Raw genomic sequence first — 18,102 nt, forward strand, 5'->3', positions numbered from 1 at the left:
TCTTGGCATTCTCTCAACCAGCTTCATGAGGTAGTCACCTGGAATCCATTTCAATTAACAGGTGTGCCTTGTTAATTTGTGGAATTTATTTCCTTCTTAATGAGTTTGAACCAATCAGTTGTGCTGTGACGTGGTAGGGTTGGTATAATGAAGATAGCCCTATTTGGTATAAAAGACCAAAGTCCTTATATTATGGTAAGAACAGCTCAAATAAGCAAAGAGAAACGCCAGTCCATATTTTATCCAACGTGACTTACAGTCATGCGCGCCCACATTAGATGGAGTAGAAATTGAAGTAGAAAGATTGACATTATCCATACTCTCCCATCACGTCCTCTCTGCATCCTTTCCTTCATATCAAACAAATGTTAAACCAAGACCAAGGCCTCTTTTCACAAAGTATCTCAGAGCAGGAGTGCTTTTCTCGGATCAGGCGCTTCCTCTTAATAATTATGAATTAAAAGGCCCAGCTGATCCTGAGAGTTTTTCTGAATACTGGCCCAGTTGTGAAAAGTGAAAGATTGAGGTGAAGGAACTAATCTCAGACTATTGTGAATGAATGAATGAATTAATTAATTTAAAAAGTATTTTTTCGAGTCAAATAGCCAGTTGGATTGACACATAAACAAACAATAGAACAATGAAATGATTCGCAGTAGCACATCTTCTGGTGTTCTGTGCAGTGCGCACCACAACATATACATTTATAATAGTAGATAAGGTTACCCAAGCAATAATAATAACCCTCAAGCAGTAAAACTAACAACTAAATCAATACAGATAAATGAAACCTGGTCCGGCACAGAGAGAAGATTCAAGCCTGAGACTACACTCAATCTATACCCTTCGCTATATGTCTGAAATGAAATGTGTCATTTAATTATAGATAGCCCTTTGTCTTTTGTTCCAGGATTTATGTAAAAAAAAAAAAATCAGCCAACGGAAATACACAGTGAACAAAAATGTCCTTTTCCTCATTGCTCAGCCACATAATGCCAGAGAATACCTGGTGTTTTTCCCCCTGTGCAAGACAACCTGCCACTATGTCTATCATGTGAACACTTCACAGTGACGTGTCTGTCTGTCTGTCCCTCAGGGCTCTGTAGCTCTGTCAGTTAGTATCAATCTGACAGTCTCTTACTGGGCTATTAAACCTCTCTGATCTCTCGTCACACTCAACCAGAGACATGATATCAGGAGGTGTTTCATCTCTCTGTTTCAACTCTATTTTGCTCTTTATCTCTCTCTCTCTCTTTCTCTCTTTATTTCTCTCTCTATTTTAATGTCTCTCTCTCTTTATATATCTCTCTATTTTAATATCTCTCTCTTTATATCTCTCTCTATTTTAATATATCTCTTTTTATATCTCTCTATTTTAATATCTCTCTATCTCTCTCTCTCTCTTCTATTGTCTTGCTCTATCACTTTCCCTTTTTCACTCTCTCCCAACAAACTCTTGCCCCTTACCTCTTTCCTTCTCTCTCCATCTCTCTACCTGTACTTCTCTACCTGTACCTTTCCTTCTCTCTCCATCTCTCTACCTGTACTTCTCTACCTGTACCTTTCCTTCTCTCTCCATCTCTCTACCTGTACCTTTCCTTCTCTCTCCATCTCTCTACCTGTACCTTTCCTTCTCTCTCCATCTCTCTACCTGTACCTCAATCTTCCACCCCCTTCTTCCCATCTCTCCTCCCCCTCTTTCTCTCTCTACCCCACCCCTTTTTCTTTCTCTTGTCCCTCTCTCTCGCTCTCTCCCTGGTTCTGTCTTCATTGTACCTTGAGGTGTCTCGCCACTCGTCTCTCCTCTATCCTATTGCACTTGGTATGATGTGTATAAATGTAGCTTTGGGAAGAGCAGCTCATGGTACATAATAAAATATCGATCGGGATGTAATTGTAGAGTTTGTCAGCAGTTGCTTTGCCCCTGCGTTGAGGGAGGGTGTGTGTGTGTGTGTGTGTGATTCCCAGGTGGAGTTTTTACAGCTCTGAGGACTAAAGGAGTGTTTGTGTCTATTGGCTGGATGCCAGGAAGCGATAGAGAGAAAGAGGGGGAGAGAGAGAAAGAGGGGGAGAGAGAGAAAGAGGGGGAGAGAGAGAAAGAGAGGGAGAGAGCAAGAGAGGGAGAGAGAGAGAGATTATCTACTTCACTTGCTTTGGCAATGTTAACATATGTTTCTCATGCCAATAAGCCCCTTGAATTGAATTGAATTGAGAGAGAGACAGAGAGAGAGAGAGAGAGAAAGAAAGAAAGAGGGGGGAGAGAGAGAAGTGGGGACATCAGTAGATGTAGGGTAGCACAGTGTGTCTCCTTGTTTTCCTCTGTAAAGCCGTCTCTGCAAGAGCAGCTGTTTCACGGCCCATTTACTGCGTTTCCATGCAGCGCTGCCCCACTCTCATCTCTACGGTGTGGAGACAGGTATCGGAGGAGGTGGGTAGGTATAATAGCGTGTGTGTTTGTGTGTTCCATCTTAAGCCCATTACTTGTACCTAAGCCATCATCTGTGTGCAAATGAGTCCAGTTGAAGGTGCTATCAGGGAGACCAGAGCATGCTGAAGACAGATGTACTGTGAGAGAGAAAACAGTACATTGAATGAGTCTCTCCTGAAGAGAGTGATGATGGGAAACTAGCAATGGGCAAAAGCATGGGGAGCGTGTGTGTGTGTCTGTATGTGAGCGTGCACGTGAAAATGTCATGTTGTTATGTTGTGGATTTCTCAACCTAAACAAGATGTGTGACAGCAGATGTTGTGTATAACACATTTCTATCCCCTCTCTCTCTCTCTCTCTCTCTCTCTCTCTCTCTCTTTCTCTCTCTCTCTCTCTCTCTCTCTCTTTCTTCCGCTCTCTCCCTCTCTCGCTCTGTTTCTCTGTTTCTCTGTTTCTCTGTCTCTCTGTCTCTCTGTCTCTCTGTCTCTCTGTCTCTCTCTCTCTCCTTCTGTCCCCCCCTCCCCCTTGCTCTCCCCCATGACAGAGGCGTCCATCTTGAGTTATGACGGCAGCATGTACATGAAGGTGGTGATGCCCCAGGTGATACACACGGAGGCGGAGGACGTGTCTCTGCGTTTCATGTCCCAGCGGGCCTACGGCCTTCTCATGGCCACTACCTCGCGAGACTCGGCCGACACGCTGCGTCTAGAGCTGGACGGGGGCCGGGTCAAGCTCACGGTCAACCTAGGTATCGTATTACACTACCGACTACACCACGTGTTGAAAAACGTGGCTCTCTCTTTCTCTTTTCCTTTACTGTCTCCATCCCTCCATTTCTTCTCTTTGCCTTTGTACATTTTTTTTTTGTCATAGTTTGATTTATAGAGTAAAGGACAGCAATCATTTATGGAGTAGTAATAAACAAATATTGTTATTTTTGTTTGCATGGACTTTATTGTGATCTGTTTCATGAGATATTGATTGAATAAGACTCTTCATCGAAATTACTATATATTTGAACTAATTCACTTTTTTTGCATTATTTAAGCTGCTTCATTCTGAAAGTTATTGTCACTGACAAACATGCTGTCTGGCCCATCTTTTGAACAGATAAAACATAGCCATTTTCATAGTCCTGTAGGAAAATAATTTTTGAGACAGTCACAGCACCACGAGATATAAAAGTATATTTTCATTTAAAGTCTGAGTAGCACACTATTGCTAAACAGAACACTACTGCTGAACAGAACACTACTGCTAAACAGAACACTACTGCTAAACAGAACACTACTGCTAAACAGAACACTACTGCTGAACAGAACACTACTGCTAAACAGAACACTACTGCTAAACAGAACACTACTGCTAAACAGAACACTACTGCTGAACAGAACACTACTGCTGAACAGAACACTACTGCTAAACAGAACACTACTGCTAAACAGAACACTACTGCTGAACAGAACACTACTGCTGAACAGAACACTACTGCTAAACAGAACACTACTGCTAAACAGAACACTACTGCTGAACAGAACACTACTGCTAAACAGAACACTACTGCTGAACAGAACACTACTGCTAAACAGAACACTACTGCTGAACAGAACACTATTGCTAAACAGAACACTATTGCTAAACAGAACACTACTGCTGAACAGAACACTACTGCTAAACAGAACACTACTGCTAAACAGAACACTACTGCTAAACAGAACACTATTGCTAAACAGAACACTATTGCTAAACAGAACACTACTGCTGAACAGAACACTACTGCTGAACAGAACACTACTGCTGAACAGAACACTACTGCTAAACAGAACACTACTGCTGAACAGAACACTACTGCTAAACAGAACACTACTGCTGAACAGAACACTACTGCTGAACAGAACACTACTGCTAAACAGAACACTACTGCTAAACAGAACACTACTGCTAAACAGAACACTACTGCTGAACAGAACACTACTGCTGAACAGAACACTACTGCTGAACAGAACACTACTGCTGAACAGAACACTACTGCTAAACAGAACACTACTGCTAAACAGAACACTACTGCTGAACAGAACACTACTGCTGAACAGAACACTACTGCTAAACAGAACACTACTGCTAAACAGAACACTACTGCTAAACAGAACACTACTGCTGAACAGAACACTACTGCTGAACAGAACACTACTGCTAAACAGAACACTACTGCTGAACAGAACACTGCTGCTGAACAGAACACTACTGCTAAACAGAACACTACTGCTAAACAGAACACTACTGCTAAACAGAACACTACTGCTGAACAGAACACTACTGCTGAACAGAACACTGCTGCTGAACAGAACACTACTGCTAAACAGAACACTACTGCTAAACAGAACACTACTGCTAAACAGAACACTACTGCTGAACAGAACACTGCTGCTGAACAGAACACTACTGCTAAACAGAACACTACTGCTAAACAGAACACTACTGCTAAACAGAACACTACTGCTATTATAATATAATGTAAATAGTATGTCTTTGCTAGCATTGTAAAGTTCTGTGACTTTCTAAGAGCTGTCCGCATGCTTTCCCAGACTAAACAGTTTGGAAGAATTTGTGCATATATTATGACAACATTTTGTGCCTCTTTTGTTTGATTTGGACTTTGGTAAAATACATTTTCGGTTGTTCGGGCAAACATTTTTTTTTCTTGAGGCAAGCCGAAGTTGGTAGCCAAAGTCTACGCCCCTTCGTTGGTGATTGATCAACAATAGGGATTCTTCATTAAAAACTTTGTCATACAACGAGAGACAACGAGTTTTCATGCACATTTTCTTTCATTTAGAAATGCCTCACCAAACATTTTACTTGTAAAATTGCACGACTAAGATTTCCTTGGCAAAAAATGATAAATGAATGTTTTTTTTTTTTGTTATCTCAGATTAATTCGGACTATTTTGATGTAGTGTATACTGGAGACGGCGTCTCAAAATGGACAAACGGTACTTTCGGCACTTTTTTCTAGTTTTTCAAGCGAATGTCTTTTAAGGGAGTATGTGAGAATACTCATTCGGTCCGCCAGCAGAACTGAAGAATTCTGAGGCCTCCAACTCATTCTCACTTAGAGGAATTTGAGAAACAATAAGCTCCACTTTACATTTTCCACTAACATCATCTTCTTGTCATCAAGTTGTAACTTCTTGACTTTTGATTTCGTATTTGTTCTCCTTTTCTCTGTTTATGGTGTACTCATACTATATACACTCTCTGCGAACAACTCCATATCCCATCATGCTTTGTCAAAAGATGGTATTCACCCCTTCAAAGGCCTTAAGCCTGCGGCCCGTCAGGCGAACAGCCCGAGAACAGAGCCCAGCCAAACCTGCAGCTGGCTGCCCCCCTCAAACAACCAACACCACTGTGTTGCATAAAGGAAAGAAGCACTGGTATACATTACCTATATTAACACATTTTATCTTTAAGACTGAATAAAGCTTTATTAAAGCTGGATTTTTGTCATAATAGTTTGTAGTCGTTATTATAATAGGTACAGTAGTATTGATAGGCTATGTTACTTATTGAAGTAGTTTAATAAGTTGTACTTTTACCTATATACAAGTGCAATGCAACTACCATTATTTGCTTGCACAAAACTACTCTACACAATTAACCTTTTTGTATGAAGTGCAATGTCAATAACGAGGATCACATATTCTCATTTAAGTGTTGAAGAGGTAGATATTCTTTATGTGTTTTACCTAAACTCATATGATACATCATTTCATAGAAACAACATATATTTCTACAGTCTCTATCCTGTACTGTTACATACACGGGTCTTATGCCTCTGCATGGTGCTGGTGCTGATTGGATCGCGGCTGTTCGCTCCCACTTTTCTGTTGCGGTTGACGACACATGAAACCCACCAGCCACATGGTGACACACCCAGAATGTCCATCGTAGGATCCCATAGGCCGTCTCAAAATGGCAGCCACATAAACCTGTACAACAGGCAGGAATCTGTTGTCAGTGAAGGAGTCAATTATCTTTCACTAATCAATTCACCTTTTGATATTGATATTCACTATCTCGAATTGCAAATATGATTTTTGTTTGCTATGTCCTTCCAGTGTCAAGTGTAATAGCATTTCACTGGGTTTCAAAGATCCGTGGCTCCATAATGAAAAGCTAACACCACCTTCTTGCTAATGTCAGATATATGATTTTAATATTCTGTTTAGTCAACAAGTTGGTGTGAAGGCTTTGGAGTTGTAGACTTTGAGCTTAAAAATAAAGGAAACTCTTCCAAAATGGAAGTCTATGCTGGGATGAAGAATCTATGTGGTTGGTAAAATAAAAGCGGCCATTTTCAAAATGTTGACAGCCAGTGTCCTTGTTATGCGTCTTTAAATAAATGACATGTGTATAATCTAAGTGTTATAGTATTGGTCACAGAACTCAGTTCATTCATGACTGTAACAAGTGCTGCAAAAGCGCTATGTACATTTTACCACACAACACCCAACTAATGACCATATAAAGCAATAACTATTTTTGTATATGGACCAAGAATTTGACATTTGTGAACATATTAAATCTACCTAGTACATTACTAGTTATTACAATCATATTGCAATTGGAATAAAACTTGTAAAATTCAAGCCATCAATTTGTAATGTAAGCTAACAGTCTAACACCTAAGAATGTATAGATACCCCTCCCCTTTTACAAAATGGCCGCCTCTCTGCATGTGGACGTCCCCGGAAGGGTGGAATTCTTGTTTTTGGATGTCTGCAGCTATAACCTTGAAGGATGCAATTTCATCTGTCATTTATTCTTCCCCATCTAGACTGTGTCAGGATAAACTGTACTTCCAGTAAGTTAACACTCAAGTTTCATTTTGCTTATGTATTATGATACTCTGCTGCTTAAATTAATGTGTTATTTGAACTTTGAATTTCCTATAGTGTTGGTTGGAGAATGGCTAATGAGTGTGTCTGTCTGTTCAACTGGTCAGACCATCAGTAGACTATTGACAACACAAACACCCAAACTAGAAACAGACAGGGTGGTGATTTTGTAATCTCTAGGTTTTGGGTTTTATTTAAGGTAATATTTTATTAAAAACGAACATTTCATGTTATAGGGTCCTGTTACAGATTGTTTTGTATGAATGTATTTTAGTTAAATAAGTAGTTTCACTGTAATAAAAGTTTGGTTTAAAAAATGTTAAACAATACGCTTTCCCTTTTTAGAGACTTATAATTATATAACCCTTTTTATAATCTCTATTATATTTTTTTCTTTTAAATGGCAGATGCAATTTTTAGCACTTTGCTTTTTATCGCAACGTTGAGATTAATAAATCACCACCTATTACGTAACTAAATGTTCAAAAATTGTTACATGCAAACAAAGCTTCATCATAGGTGGACAATGGAGAAGACATGAACATGTTTAGTAGAAGTAACTTGATTAAACAACATGATAAAGAGATACAGTCTATAGATATGTTATTCATACTGTGTAGGTCCTATCCAAGTGAAATGCCACCTTTGAAGAGTTCATAGTTACTGTAGGATTTGTGTTAGATTGTTAATTTGGTGAGTTTTGTTTGCATCTAAACGTTTTAGCCTCTAAGTCTGAGCTTCGATTTGACACTAGAATACATTCTGCTGGGGAGTAGGGATTTTGGGTCTTAGTACAGTCAACAATAACTGCTTTTACTCGTGATTAGGGCTCGGAAACCTTCAGTGTACAGGATAAGGAAAAGGATAAATATAAGATGAAGAAAAAATGATTGGGAAAAAAATAAGTTCTTCACAGGATTTGATTTTACGTGTATTATTCATTAGTAGCTCTTAACTCGGCTATAGACCTATCTTTCCTTGACGCGTTACACTAAGTAAAAATATACTGTTAGGTGAAGTGTCATGGTAGGGTGTCGTGACAAACAATGGATGATATGTCCAAATGTTAAGCAAGTTCAACTCATCGCCTATTCGAACATCGACCAGCCTCAGAAATCTCACTTCCTGTTTGGATTTTTTCTCAAGTTTTTGCCTGCCATATGAGTTCTGTTATACTCACAGACATCATTCAAACAGTTTTAGAAACTTCAGAGTGTTCTCTACCCAATAGTAACAATAATATGCATATATTAGCATCTGGCACAGAGGTAGGAGGCAGTTCACTCTGGGCATGCTATTCATCCAAAAGTGAAAATGCTGCCCCCTATCACAAAGAAGTTTTAACAGTGAATATTTTCACTCTAATATCGGATCCCAAAATACCATATCGGTCGGGTCGAGTCGGGCTCTATGGCATGTCAGGACAAACAACAGATAACATCAGGCTGGTCTCAAATAGCCTTTGTTATAAAAGAGCCATACAGTACAGTATGTCTTAGTGATGAGGAATATTACGTACTTTACTCAAAATAATGTGAAGACTAAAATAGACTAAAATAATGACCATACCCCACAATACTGGGCCAAATAACTGCCGCATGCAAAAAAAAAATTATCAAGATTTTAACACTGCCAACTGACAGCACAAGGAAACAAGAAACTGTCCAAATCAATAGAGCTTCCCTCCAGGGGCCCTGTGCTCGTCTGCTTCTGTCTGACAGACTCTGTTTGTGTTGACTTCAAATGAACAGCACACACACCCATGACAGGGTGAGAACACACACATGTACACACGTACACACACACACAAACAGTGCAGTAGGCTGTCCAGATCACAGGACTTTACTGGTACTTAGAGGGATTGTGGTAATACCAAGCAACGGCTCAGCCAAAAAGCTCTGGTGCTTTACCTGGCTGTGAAAGATACATTAATAACCTAGTATACTTGTAGGTAACACTTTACAGTCCTTTTTAACCTAGTATTCATCTACTAATAACTGATTTGGGAAAAGTGGAAGGGATTTCGAGTCACTATGATGAGTAAAAGCTGTGTAATTGTTGCATTGACTGCAGTGTGTTTCTGCTCAATACACATTTAAAATCGTACATTTCCGCAATGAAGGTGCTAGTCCAGTGTGCAATCATGATTGAAGAAATATTGTTTTAGAAAAAAGTATTCGTTGTTGCTTTTTAAACAATACCTGAACTATTTTTTTCCTAAATATTACCAAACCTTTGCTTTCCACAGTATGCAATTTTAAAAGTGATGAATAATAAAATGTGAAAATGCTCAAATGTTCCCAAATGTAAATAAATTAGAAGACAAGTCAGTTTGACATGTCAAGCTGCTCTGCTATCATCATCTGCAATATACGCCTTCAATTACCCTGCTTCTTTGAGTGGTTATAAATAAGATCATTATATCACCGCCTTCTATTGAAAAAGGCCCAATATAACAGCCCCTATTGGAAAGTGGAAAGCAAAGGTTTGGTTGGTGACGCAGGATGACTTTAACTTTGTGACCAACCATGTTCTCAGGCAAGGGACCCGAGACCCTGTATGCTGGGCAAAAACTCAATGATAATGAGTGGCATACGGTGCGCGTGGTCCGCCGGGGAAAAACCTACAAGCTCACGGTGGATGATGACATAGCAGAAGGTATTATATCAGCTACAGTCTGAGAGAAACAAGGGGTCCATTTCATTTCAACTCCACTCAATTCAGAAAGTTAAGCAGATTCCAATTCCAAATTCACCTAATCGAAAAAGTATGGAAGAGAATTGGAATTGGAATTTCAATCTACTTCCTGAATTGAAATGGAAGTGACCCCAAACCTGGAGAAAAAGTCCCTCATCTGCCACTGATTGTATGGGTGACGTGTAATGGTGTCCTGACATAGTTTAAGGATTACATGAATTACAACATTTGCTAATTAAGATGAACTATCCTTTCAGTGTTTTCTTATGCTTTTTTAAGTAACTATTTGAGAAGGGTGACTAAAATACTATATTAAACTATAACTATATATAACTATATATATATATAAACTATAAACTGTTGACATCTATTAATAGGACTGCATTGTTCTTGCTGATGTTAATTCATTTGTAGTATTATGTTGTATTTAACCATATTGTACTGGCCAAAATTCACCACCATTTTAAAATCAGCCCTTTGTGTTAGTATCAGACAGTGTTTCCTTTTCTTTTCTATCTTGTTTTCTTTCCACCCCGCCCTCTACTCCAGGCCAGATGGCGGGCGACCACACCCGTCTGGAGTTCCACAACATCGAGACGGGCATCATGACGGAGAGACGCTTCGTCTCGGCCATCCCATCTAGCTTCATTGGACACCTACAGAGTCTCAGGTTCCTCTTCGCTCATATTCTTTGTTATATACTTTGTTACATACTTTATCATATACTTTATCATATACTTTGTTATATACTTTGTTACATACTTTATCATATACTTTATCATATACTTTGTTATATACTTTGTTATATACTTTATCATATACTTTGTTATATACTTTGTCAAAATCTTTGTCATTTACTTTGTCATAAACTTTGCCATATTCTTTGTCATATCATTTGTATAATTTGCTATATAGTTTGTCATATATATTGTTATATACTTTGTTATACACTTTGCAATATTCTTTGTCATATACGTTGTAATATACACATTGTTATATTCTTTGTTATATACTTTGTTATATTCTTTGACACATACTTTGTTATAGACTTTGTTATATACTTTGTTGTATCCTTTGTTATATACACTGCTCAAAAAAATAAAGGGAACACTAACCTAGATCTGAATGAATGAAATATTCTTATTAAATACTTTTTTCTTTACATAATTGAATGTGTTGACAACAAAATCACACAAAAATTATCAATGGAAATCAAATTTATCAACCCATGGAGGTCTGGATTTGGAGTCACACTCAAAATTAAAGTGGAAAACCACACTACAGGCTGATCCAACTTTGATGTAATGTCCTTAAAACAAGTCAAAATGAGGCTCAGTAGTGTGTGTGGCCTCCACGTACCTGTATGACCTCCCTACAACGCCTGGGCATGCTCCTGATGAGGTGGCGGATGGTCTCCTGAGGGATCTCCTCCCAGACATGGACTAAAGCATCCACCAACTCCTGGACAGTCTGTGGTGCAACGTGGCGTTGGTGGATGGAGCGAGACATGATGTCCCAGATGTGCTCAATTGGATTCAGGTCTGGGGAACGGGCGAGCCAGTCCATAGCATCAATGTTTTCCTCTTTCAGGAACTTCTGACACACTCCAGCCACATGAAGTCTAGCATTGTCTTGCATTAGGAGGAACCCAGGGCCAACCGCACCAGCATATGGTCTCACAAGGGGTCTGAGGATCTCATCTCGGTACCTAATGGCAGTCAGGCTACCTCTGGCGAGCACCAGGAGGGCTGTGCGGCCCCCCAAAGAAATGCCACCCCACACCATGACTGACCCACCGCCAAACCGGTCATGCTGGAGGATGTTGCAGGCAGCAGAACATTCTCCACGGCGTCTCCAGACTCTGTCACGTCTGTCACATGTGCTCAGTGTGAACCTGCTTTCATCTGTGAAGAGCACAGGGCGCCAGTGGCGAATTTGCCAATCTTGGTGTTCTCTGGCAAATGCCAAACATCCTGCACGGTGTTGGGCTGTAAGCACAACCCCCACCTGTGGACGTCGGGCCCTCATACCACCCTCATGGAGTCTGTTTCTGACCGTTTGAGCAGACACATGCACATTTGTGGCCTGCTTGAGGTCATTTTGCAGGGCTCTGGCAGTGCTCCTCCTGCTACTCCTTGCACAAAGGCGGAGGTAGCGGTACTGCTGCTGGGTTGTTGCCCTCCTACGGCCTCCTCCACGTCTCCTGATGTACTGGCCTGTCTCCTGGTAGCGCCTCCATGCTCTGGACACTACGCTGACAGACACAGCAAACCTTCTTGCCACAGCTCGCATTGATGTGCCATCCTGGATGAGCTGCACTACCTGAGCCACTTGTGTGGGTTGTAGACTCCGTCTCATGCTACCACTAGAGTGAAAGCACCGCCAGCATTCAAAAGTGACCAAAACATCAGCCAGGAAGCATAGGAACTGAGAAGTGGTCTGTGGTCACCACCTGCAGAACCACTCCTTTATTGGGGGTGTCTTGCTAATTGCCTATAATTTCCACCTGTTGTCTATTCCATTTGCACAACAGCATGTGAAATGTATTGTCAATCAGTGTTGCTTCCTAAGTGGACAGTTTGATTTCACAGAAGTGTGATTGACTTGGAGTTACATTGTGTTGTTAAAGTGTTCCCTTTATTTTTTTGAGCAGTGTACTTTTGTATATTTAGCATTATTCTTTGATAAATTCTTTGTTATATACTTTGTTAAATACTGTACTTTGTTATATACTTTGCCATATTCTTTGTTAAATTCTTTGTCATATTATTTGTTCAATTCTTTGCCATATTCTTTGTTAAATTATTTGTCATATACTTTGTCATATACTTTCTTACATACTTTGCCATATATGGCATATTCTTTGATAAATTATTTGTCATATTCTTTGTTAAATTCTTTGTCATATTCTTTGTTAAAATCTTTGTCATATTCTTTGATAAATTCTTTGTCATATTCTTTGTTATATACTTTGTTGTATTCTTTATGCTATATGCTGTTAGAATCGTTATTTCACCCAAAAAGACACAACAGCTTACTAGTATTCAAGATTTGAATGTGACTACTATGTCATCCGATGGAATATGTTGACGTTGTTGAAATGATGTCTGTTCTAGAGAAAGCCAATCTAAATCATGTAACACGGCTGTTATGTTTGGCTTCACTTCAGCAGGTGTTGTTGATAACTTTGTCTCTAGCAAACGACAGGTCCCTTCCTGTGAACAAGAAAGGGGTTTCTCTGTTTACATGCATCAGATAATATATTTATTCCCCACTCTACCTACTCCAGGTTCAACGGTATGCTGTATATAGATCTCTGTAAGAACGGAGACATCGACTTCTGTGAGCTCAACGCCCGATTTGGCATGCGCTCCATCATCGCTGACCCTGTGACCTTCAAGTCGAAGAGCAGCTACCTGAGCCTGGCCACCCTGCAGGCCTACACCACCATGCACCTGTTCTTTCAGTTCAAAACCACCTCGCCTGACGGATTCATACTGTTCAACAGTGGAGACGGCAATGACTTCATCGCTGTGGAGCTGGTTAAAGGGTGAGTGGGATCCCACCTGGTGCTAGACTTTCCTTGTTGTTCGTTTACTAGTGTTTTTTTTTTGTTCCAGCACCACTATGAAAGACAATAGGTACCCAGGAATGGTATTACAGAGGCATATTGTCACCACAGTAAGAGACATATACTTTAACGAATACAGATGTCGGATCTTAATTTGACCCATTTTGTCGCAGGAGGAAAATAATCCGTCAGCAGGAGAATTTGAATACCTGAAGAGTTATGTAGAATCACCACCAGTGTCAACTGGAAGCGGTGTTTTGAATTCAATGCAGTACCATACCTACATTGTACCTTAGACTGCAGGTCCACTGGGCGCCAGTTCAAGTAGCTTATGTAGGATACGTGCAGGCTACAGTGTCTTGTGTAAATGCTTATGTGGACTTTAATACATTTACATATTTTTAGGAGGTAGATGTGTTTTTCATTAGGGAAATCGTTTTTTTGTATCAATTGTTTTATTTCATATGCAAGGCAAGCAAATAAAATCAAATTTTATTTGTCGCATGCGCCGAATACAGTTCAAGAAATGGAGTTAAGAAAATATTGACTAAATAAACTAAAGTAAAAAAATGAAATAAAAAGTAACACAATAAAATTACTTAACAATAATGAGGCTAGATACAGGCATACCGATACCGAGTCAATGTGCGGGGGTACACGTTAGTCGAGGCAGGGGGGGTACACGTTAGTCGAGGCAGAAAAACAAAGGGGGGGGGGGGCAGTCTTGAGTTGGGTGACTGAAGTCTTTGACAATTTTTTGGGCCTTCCAATAGGCAGAATAAATGATTGGTTGCCTCAGGGGCCTGTATTGGTACAGCGGTTAGAGTTACTGACCCCGGAACATATATGCTAGAGTCAGCAGGAATCAACCCCACTGCCCTTTGACCCCTATCTCCCCCCACCTATGCACTTCCTCCCCTTATCTTTCCATATATTTCCCTACCTACCTCCCCCTCTTTCCCTACCTTTCGTTCTCTCCCTCTATCTTTCCCTATCTTTCCTTCTCCCCCTCTATATTTCCCTATCTTTCCCTACCTCCCCTATCCTTCCCTACATCCCCTATCTTTCCATATCTTTCCCTACCTCCCCCTAACTTTCCCTATCTTTCCCTACCTCCCCCAATCTGTCCCTATCTTTCCCTACCTCCCCCTAACTTTCCCTATCTTTCCCTACCTCCCCCAATCTTTCCCTATCTTTCCCTATCTTCCCCTATCTTTCTCTACCTCCCCCTATATTTACTTATATTAACCTACCTCCTCACATTTTTCAAAATCTTTCCCTACCTCCCCCATCTTTCCCTACCTCCCCCTATCTTTCCTACCCCTATCTTTCCCTGCCTCTCGCTATCTTTCCCTACCTCTCGCTATCTTTCCCTACCTCCCCTATCTTTCCCTACCTCCCCTTATCTTTCCCTACCCCCTATCTTTCCCTACTTCCCCTATCTTTCCATACCTCTCCCTGTCTCTCCCTACCTATCCTTATCTTTCCCTTCATCCCCCTATCTTTCCCTACCTCCCTTATCTTTCCATACCTCCCCAATCTTCCCCTACCTCTCCCTATCTTTCCCTTCATTCTCCTATCTGTCCCTACCTCCCCTATCTTTCCATACCTCCCCCATCTTTCCCTATCTTTCCCTTCATCCTCCTATATCCCCTATCTTTCCCTACCTCCCCCAATCTTTCCCTACCTTCCCTATCTTTCCCTTCATCCTCCTATCTTTCCCTACCTTCCATATCTTTCCCTACCTCCCCCTATCTTTCCCTACCTTCCCCTATCTTTCCCTACCTCTCTCTATCTTTCACTACCTCACCCTATCTTTCGCTTCCTCCCCTACCTCCCCCTATCTTTACCTATCTTTCCCTACCCCCCTATCTTTCCCTTACCTCCCACTCTCTTTCCCTACCTCCCCTATCTTTCCCTTACCTCCCACTCTCTTTCCCTACCTCCCCTATCTTTCCCTACCTCCCCCAATCTTTCCTTATATTTCCATACCTCCTCATATCTTTCCTTAACTCCCCCTATCTTTCCCTTCCTACCCATATCTTTCCTTATATTTCGCTTCCTCCCCCTATCTTTCCCTACCTCCCCCTATCTTTCCCCTCCACCCCTATCTTTTCCTACCTCCCCCTATCTTTCCCTACCTCAACCTATCTTTCCCTACCAACCCCTAGCTCCCCTATCTTTTCCTACCTCTCCCTATCTTTCCCTATCTTTTTCTAAATCTCATAACTTTCCCTTCCTCCCCCTATCTTTCCCTACCTCCCCCCATCTTTCCCTACCTCCCCTTATCTTTCCCTACCTACCCTATATTTCCTTACTTTTCCCTACCTCCCCTATCTTTCCCTACCCCCCTATATTTCCTTATATCCCCCTACCTCCCTTATCTTTCCCTTACCTCCCACTCTCTTTCCCTACCTCCCCTATCTTTCCTACCTCTCCCTATCTTTCCTACTCTTCCCTATGTTTCCCTTCATCCCCTACCCCCCCTATATTTCCCTACCTCCCCTATCTTTCCCCACCTCCCACTATCTTTCCCTACCTCCCCATATCTGTCCTCATATTTCCCTACCTCCCCTATCTTTTCCTACCTCCCCCTATCTTTCCCTACCTCCCCCTATCTTTCCCTACCTCCCCCTATATGTCCCTATCTTTTCCTACCTCCCCCTATCTTTCCCTACCTCCCCCTATATGTACCTTCCTCCCCTATCTTTCCCTTCCTCCTCTATCTTTCCATATATTTCCCTATCTTTCCCGACCTCCCCTATCTATCCCTACACTCCCCCATCTTTCCCTACACCCCTAAATGTCCCTATCTTTCCCTACCTCCCCCTATCCTTCCTTATCTTACTCTACCTCCCCATATCTTTAACTACCTACCCCTATCTTTCCCTATATTGCCCTACCTCTCCATATGTTTCCATATCTTTCCCAACCTCCCCTATCTTTCCCTACCTCCCCCTATCTTTCCTACCCTTCCCTATGTTTCCCTTCATCCCCTACCCCCCCTATATTTCCCTACCTCCCCTATCTTTCCCCACCTCCCACTATCTTTCCCTACCTCCCCATATCTGTCCTCATATTTCCCTACCTCCCCTATCTTTTCCTACCTCCCCCTATCTTTCCCTACCTCCCCCTATCTTTCCCTACCTCCCCCTATATGTCCCTTCCTCCCCTATCTTTCCCTTCCTCCTCTATCTTTCCATATATTTCCCTGCCTTTCCCGACCTCCCCTATCTATCCCTACATTCCCCCATCTTTCCCTACACCCCTAAATGTCCCTAACTTTCCATACCTCCCCCTATCCTTCCTTATCTTACTCTACCTCCCCATATCTTTAACTACCTACCCCTATCTTTCCCTATATTGCCCTACCTCTCCATATTTTTCCATATCTTTCCCAACCTCCCCTATCTTTCCCTAACTATCCATATCTTCCCTTCATCTTCCTATCTTTCCCTACCTCCCCTACCTTTCCCTTCCTCCCCTGTCTTTCCCTTCCTCCCCTGTCTTTCCCTTCATCCTCCTATCTTTCCCTACCTCCCCTATCTTTCCCTACCTCCCCTCTCTTTCCTTATCTTACTCTACCTCCCCCTAGCTTTAACTACCTCCCCCTATATTTCCTTATATTGCCCTACCCCCACATATTTTCCAAATCTTTCCATACCTCTTACCATCTTTCCCTTCCTCCCCGTATCTTTCCCTACCTCCCCTATCTTTCCCTAACTATCCCTATCTTTCCCTACCTCCCCTACCTTTCCCTAACTCCCACTGTCTTTCCCTTCCTCCCCTATTTGTCACTTCATCCTCCTATCTTTCCCTACTTCTTGCCATCTTTTCCTACCTCACCCTATCTTTCCCTACATCTCGCTATCTTTCCCTACCTCCCCCTACCATTCCCTTCCTACCCTACCCCCCCCTACCTTTCCCTACCTCCCCTATCTTTCCCTACATCCCTTATTTTTCCCTTCATCCTCCTATCTTTCCCTACCTCTCGTTATCTTTCCCTACCTCATCCTGTCTTTCCCTACCTCACCCTATCTTTCCCCACCCCCTATCTTTCCCTTCCTCCCCCTATCTTTCACTACCTCCCCCTGTCTTTCCTTATATTTCCCTACCTATCCTATCTTTCCCTAACTATCCCTATCTTCCCCTTCATCCTCCTATCTTTCCCTTCATCCTCCTATCTTTCCCTACCTCTCGTTATCTTTCCCTACCTCACCCTGTCTTTCCCTACCTCACCCTCTCTTTCCTTATCTTTCCCTACCTCCACCTATCTTTCCCTACCTCCCCTATCTTTACTTACCTCCCCCTAACTTTTCCTACCTCTGCCTATCTTTCCCTACCTCCAATATATTTCCTTATCTTTCCCTACCTCCCTCTATCTTTCCCTATCTTTCCCTACCTCCGCCTATCTTTCCCGACCTCCCCTATCCATCCCTACATCCCCCTATCTTTCCATACCTCCCCTTATCCTACCTTATCTTACTACCTCCAATAACTTTCCG

At 41.6% G+C, this 18,102-nt stretch overlaps 1 protein-coding gene across 2 annotated transcripts in view; it reads left to right on the plus strand.

The window, feature by feature from the left end:
- Window positions 1-18,102, plus strand: part of LOC139563439 (neurexin-3a-like) — a 650,445-nt gene that overhangs the window by 188,054 nt on the left and 444,289 nt on the right. For both annotated transcript variants that reach the window (XM_071382111.1, XM_071382110.1), the window contains 5 exons: window positions 2,973-3,176; window positions 7,269-7,295; window positions 9,868-9,987; window positions 10,576-10,696; window positions 13,316-13,576. In XM_071382111.1, coding sequence (XP_071238212.1) covers window positions 2,973-3,176; window positions 7,269-7,295; window positions 9,868-9,987; window positions 10,576-10,696; window positions 13,316-13,576 — 733 coding nt within the window. The remainder of the gene's footprint in view (window positions 1-2,972; window positions 3,177-7,268; window positions 7,296-9,867; window positions 9,988-10,575; window positions 10,697-13,315; window positions 13,577-18,102) is intronic.

The sequence above is a fragment of the Salvelinus alpinus genome, chromosome 34 (genome assembly GCF_045679555.1).
Source record: "Salvelinus alpinus chromosome 34, SLU_Salpinus.1, whole genome shotgun sequence".
Taxonomy (NCBI): Eukaryota; Metazoa; Chordata; class Actinopteri; order Salmoniformes; family Salmonidae; genus Salvelinus; species Salvelinus alpinus.